Genomic DNA, 6,311 nt, shown 5'->3' with positions numbered 1-6,311 from the left:
CTAAATGCCTCACTTTATATTAGTAAGTTTTACTTTGGAGTTGCTATTGAAGCCTGAACACTAGAGTGCTATGAGGAACGTTAGTTATGTCTGAGGGAGGGGGATCACTGGCCCTGTGCCAAAACCGTCAGCTATTGTGTGTAGAAAGGAGCGTGTGAGGAGGGTGTGTGGGTAATTTAAGACCTCTTTTAGCATGCACAGTCAGTGAGAATAAATCATCTGCTCTGCACACAATCACACAGCATAAAAAAAGTGTGTATAGACAGACAGAGAGAGGAAATAATCGAAAGAGTTGTCTAATTGCAAATATTGATTGTCAAATGATGCATAAATTCACAAGATCAAGAACCTTAGCTCTGTGTGGCTGTATTGCAATAGGCAAATAAAGAAATATGCTCTGCAATAAGTTATGTATAAATGCCTGAAAGATGGGCAGATGCAGTACTCTGACAGGTGCATAAAAACATGCAGGAGTGATGGTGTTACCAAGTAGATGCCATATAATTTAAAGTCAAAGTCATGTAATTCAATATTCTCTTTCATATTGGAGATCTTGTTGGATTCTTCCGAGATTTATTAAAATTCACTCCGGTGTCCATCTGTACTTAAACTTTCTGGGGTATAAAAGCACCAGCCCTGTCTGGCAAGCCACAATTAGTTGTTCTGCCAACATAGAATGGCCTCATATATGCACACACACTCAAATAAAGCACTGGGGAGTGGGAGGGGGGAACAAACAGAGGTACTGCAGAGAGTCTATAAGGAAGGCATGCAGGGAGAGTGAGATTAAAATTTGTTTGAGTGAAACCCACGCTCGTCTCATTCATTTGGCATCAGGCATAAATCAGGCTTTTGTTTGCTCCTCTGTAAAGTAGTGTCAATCAGCCTGATTGTTTTCATAGGAGCAGCGTTATTATGAATTTACTCTTTCACAGATTAAAGAGACCCCCTGCTCCAGTTGTTGCAAATAGGCAGTAGAGGCTGAAGTTAGCTATCGCTGGGCCACTTGCACATTGGAGAGACATCAAAGACCGTGATACAACCGATCTGATTTGTCTTGAAGACACTACATGATGAATATGGTGCAGCCCATTGCACAAAAGTGCTTTTGTGTCACTTATGCAAAGACTATTCAGGATCAGGGCACTGCTGTATGATTGGATAATGGCAACAGGGCTTTCAAACTTTTGTAGCCACAAAAATGCAAATGAATACATTTACATTTACACACACAGACACACATACACATACATATATGTATGTATGTATGTATGTATGTATGTGTGTTTGTGTGTATATATCTATATATACACATATATACACACACACACACACACATATATATATATATATATATATATATATATATATATATATATATATATATATATATATATATATATATATATATATATATATATTAGAGAAGTACACTGCAGTTACTTCCTACTTATACACAATATACATACTTCCCTCAGAACTATTGGGCTTACAAAATTGATGAAGGACTTTTGTCCCAAATGTACTACATCTACTGGAGTATATTTTTGTTACTTATACATACATACATACATAATAATTAAAATCAATGTAGTTAAGACAATTACACAAATGTTCTCACCAGGAGTTTTTAGACAAAAGTCCTTCACTGTGCAAAGTGTAGACTTGTTTCTCTGTGATTTCCTACTTAAGTTTATACATACACAAATACATATACATATACTTCTCTCAGAAGCACTTTGCTTGCACAGTTGATGAAGGACTTTTATCCAAAACTTACTATATGGAGTAAAATGTACTATACTTCATTTTTACTACATCTACTAGAATTACTGAAGTGTACTGTAGCTACACACACAGGCACATACATACATACATACACCCTGTACATACATTCATATACACATACATATGTAGATAATAAATTATGTAATTGATTATATACAGTGTACGTAATTAATTATTGTAAATGTGATCAAAGTTAATCACCAATATTCTAGTGAAACAGAACGTTTCTCTGTTCATTGGTTTATCGTTGTTCTTTGCTAAACTCATAAAATACATAGTACACATACATATTTCCACGAATCATTTAATATATCCACACATTTACACCTGGACATGATACCCTAATGACCTTACTGTTCCTTTCTTGGTTCTTAATTAATAAAAACGTTTCTGCTGTTGTGGCCAAGACAAAATGTACATGCAAACAAGTGTAAAGAAACGCATTCAACTGCATAAAGCTCTCTGATGAAGTCCACTTGGACTCTTTCCAAAACAGTTTATCAATATCAGACTTCTAGTGTTTTCTTTTCACTGTCCCTGTCAGCCTTTCCAGACAGATTGGTTACACTATAAAGCTATTCATGTGCTGTAAATTGCTTTGAACTTCAACTTTTTTTTTTTGTTGTTGTCTCTTTAAAAATTAACTGGTGAGGCAGTGGATCTCAAGGTTGTGCCAGTTCTTCCCGTTCCCAGTCAGCTCTCACTTTTCTAGGTCATAATAAATTGTGTCATCAATTAAACCATGCTGACACGATGCAGAGTGGCTCCTTTTGAAATGTTAGCCAATGTGAGACCAGCATGAATGATTTTCACAAATGGCCACTGAAAGTGATTTGAGGAGCTGATAAACTAACCCCCCCAAGCTGCAGCATACTGATAGCCTGGTTGGTTTATTGAAAGAAGGATACTGGGTTTGGTTTTCGGATATGTTTAAGGCACTGAAACTGAAATATATGTTGACTGTATTTCAATGCAAATACGTTCATGTCCAGTGTGTGTGTGCGTGTGTGTGTGTGTGTGTAGTGGAGAATTGTCAGAGCTTACCTACAAACCTTGCACAATATATCATAGTTTTGTCTCAGTGCAGCTTGTGAGCTCAGAAGCTTTAAATACTTTAACTTCATAGGCTATATTTCTAACTCAGTAGCTTCAAATATGCATAGACCCAACAACACAACTGTTTCTGAATAAATAACATCTTTATTTTACATAAAATAAGCATTCTCTATATAAAACAATAATATTTACAGGTTTGTATAAAAAAAAAGTCGCAAGTGCACACATATATAAAAGTCACTAATCAAATACAAATAAAAACCCTCACTGCTTGTGTAATGTGAACGCAGTAGCTATTACAGTTCACTCTTTGACTGTACAAATGCAGATTTAGTGTTTACACATGTGCAATGCTACCAGCACCAACACTGTGCCTTCTTTATTGTTTTCTCAGGTCTTTGCATTCAGTTACATATATTGCGTGTGTTGTGTGTTAAAAGTCTCTGAGTAATAGTCAATATTCGCCACGCATATTCTCCAGATGTTCTTGTATTCACATCATTAGGAGGTGTCCGGGGTTTTGGACTTCATGTCGCGTGGCTGAGGAACACAAGGTGGAAGTTACTTTTGTGTTGCGCGCGCCGCCCGGAACTTTCCTCGCGCATGTATCGCGTTCTGATGTAACGCGCGCTCCGGAAATGAACACCGGCGAAACCGCTGTTCTTTTCAGCACCACCACAGGAACAAACACACCTGGAGCGGAAAAGAAAGATTAGTTAGGGTTGTACAGTACATAGTGCTTTAAAGTGGACATACATCATAAGGACAGAAGTGGCACTGTGTTCGGTACACAACATTTGGGAAGTTTTGCCATGATATGAGCGCAGTTTAAATATAAACGTAATCAACACTATTGCTTAAAATCTAATAATCTCCAATAAGTAATTAAACTGCTGATGGGATGTCGCCACCATTATTGCATACTATCTGTTTGTTTTTTAAACAAATTCTGAATAATTGTTTTGTCTGGGAATAGTTAAACCTGTCTAGTAGGCAGGCACAAGGTCAGTTGAATAAACCCGCATACTGAACATGGCTCTCTTATTCACCTGTGATTAGAATCCGTCGAACCATGCGGCGAAGTCCAGCAGTTCTTGCTCTTCCGAGTTTAGTTGCTCGTATCCGCCCTCGTCAGATGAGCAGGCGGAGCGGGGAGACTCTGGGCCAGCAGAGCATGCGCTCGAGACCGTGGGAGACGGGGCTCCGCACCGGAACGCAGCGGATACGGCGTCGTGCTCGTCTAAAAGCCTTTGGAGCGCGCGGATGTACTCCACAGCCGAGCGCAGCGTCTCCACTTTGCTCATCTTCTTGTTGGCCGCGCCGTTGGGCACGTGCTGGCGGAGAGTCTGGAAGCCCATGTTAACCTGCTTCACCCTGTTCCTCTCTCGCTCGTTGCGCCTGGCCACAGCCACTGGCTGCTGCTGAGAGACCCCGAGCCCGAGAGCTCCGAAGTTCAATCTGCGCGTGCACCTCAGGCGCTCCGGGCTGCTGCAACGCTGCCTTTTCAGGGCTGCGCGCTCCGGGCTGCTTGGAGACGTAGCTTTCTGTAGAGACGCAAAGCTATCCGAAATCTGTAAACGGTACGCGCAAGGACTTATTTGTGTCTTTGTGATCTCCATTTCCGTGAAATACATGAAAGCGCAGCGAATTGAAAGTAATTAAAAAAAAAAAAAACTCGACTGCGACTAACTTGCGTGGGTAGAACCGAAACCGAAGGGAAGACGGTGGCTATACACAGCTCTCGTGCCTTTCGCGTGGCTCGCTCAACCGGAACGCGAGTGGAATTTTGTAGGATGTTGGTGGCACCTGTTCAACAACCGATGTGAAAGTGACGGGCGACACGAGGTCCCTTTTCAACACGCACACGGCCACATCCCACCCCCCCTGGAGCTGCACGCTCCGCCGAGAAGACTCCGCCCTCCACTCAACGGTTCCCCCAGCCCTGGCTTCGCGAGCCGGGCGCGTGGCTTTGACGATTTCAAAAGAATCTATTCGGCGCCACACGCACGAGCAGGACAAACAGAGAACGCGTCACATTGTTGTCGGAAGTGAATTCCTCATATTTTAGTCCATGTCATGTTTTAAGTTACGGTTTTCCCTCGATTTTCAGACTAGACCTTTAAATGACTCCTTTGTGATAATATGAACTTCAGAACTAAAGATTCCAAACTATACTTTTCCTTCTTGGCCACCATGTTTTATGCCTTGATAATGGATATTTTGCCTGGAATTCTTTAAAAAAAGAATTCAAGTTGCATACGTCAAGGACCACGACAATCAGACAATACTGGGTTACTTTACGACTTAGTTTAGCTTGTTTGGGTAAAAAAAAATTGGGTTAATGTGCGTCTTAAAAATGCTAGGTTTCGGGAAGCGGACCTGAAAGGGAACAGGACCACGCAGCGCAGATTTATCTTCTGGAATCTGCAAGACAACGACAGAGAAACGTAAGAGGTTTTTATTCCACCTTAGTTTATAAAGTGGTTTAAGATTTCAAAATTTTATATTTAATGTTACAGCTATATCTCAGGGAAATAAGAAAAATAATAAGAAAAATAATTTAATTATAATACAAAATGATTCATTAAAACCTAAGTATTTTAAACAATTAATTAAAAAAAAATAAAATAAATGTATTAAAATGAAAGAACAGTCTAAAGATTACATAATGCATGCACCACTGTTATATTTTAAAATGTAACATGAATTTACAAAATCATGAGCTGCCATATATCTATTCATGTTACTTCTAAGTTGGCTAACACTGGAGTCAGGTTCATTCTAATCTTGTATTTGATATTCATTGCTCATGATTTTGAAATGTGGGTATAATATTGAGTTGTCATGTTTTAGTTGAATATAAATGTGACAGGAAAAGTTTGGGACCATCTATGTTTGATTCCATATTGTACAATGTCTATATTTATTTCTGTAACATGGATAAACTAGATGTTTTAAGTCCAAAGGCAGAACAATGAACATGTTCAGGCTGTAGTTCATTTATCTATCTATCTATCTATCTATCTATCTATCTATCTATCTATCTATCTATCTATCTATCTATCTATCTATCTATCTATCTATTTTACATTTATTGAAAGATTCTTTAATTCTTAAGCAGAAACATTTAATTCATTCAACAATAATCAAGATTAGTAAAGTGACAACAGCAATACATCTAACATTATGTAATGTCCATTTTCCTAATAAATAAATAGATAGATAGATAGATAGATAGATAGATAGATAGATAGATAGATAGATAGATAGATAGATAGATAGATAGATAGATAGAGAGATAAAGAAAGAAAGAAAGAAAGAAAGAAAGTGTGACTATCTGGTTTAGCCTGGTTAAAAGCTATAAGAATTTATTTGTTAGGCTTAATTAAAATGCCCCGAAAATGCACAAGTCAGGCTTTCAACATTGTCTGGAGAAAGGAACAGCAAATAGCATTAACAATCTGTTT

The 6,311-nt window shown here is 38.6% G+C and overlaps 1 protein-coding gene across 1 annotated transcript; it reads right to left on the bottom strand.

The window, feature by feature from the left end:
* Positions 1–3,013: 3,013 nt before the first annotated feature.
* ascl1b (achaete-scute family bHLH transcription factor 1b) lies at positions 3,014–4,732 on the bottom strand. Its single transcript, XM_058382110.1, has 2 exons — positions 3,894–4,732; positions 3,014–3,537 (listed from the first exon to the last, which is right to left on the bottom strand). The coding sequence occupies exon 1, from the start codon at positions 4,476–4,478 to the stop codon at positions 3,900–3,902; it is 579 nt and encodes a 192-aa protein (XP_058238093.1). The 5' UTR covers positions 4,479–4,732; the 3' UTR covers positions 3,014–3,537; positions 3,894–3,899.
* Between the last annotated feature and the right edge of the window lie 1,579 nt (positions 4,733–6,311).

The sequence above is a fragment of the Hemibagrus wyckioides genome, linkage group LG27 (genome assembly GCF_019097595.1).
Source record: "Hemibagrus wyckioides isolate EC202008001 linkage group LG27, SWU_Hwy_1.0, whole genome shotgun sequence".
NCBI lineage: Eukaryota > Metazoa > Chordata > Actinopteri > Siluriformes > Bagridae > Hemibagrus > Hemibagrus wyckioides.
Note: the sequence above shows the minus strand (reverse complement) of the source record. Positions and strands in the feature narration are given on the sequence as shown.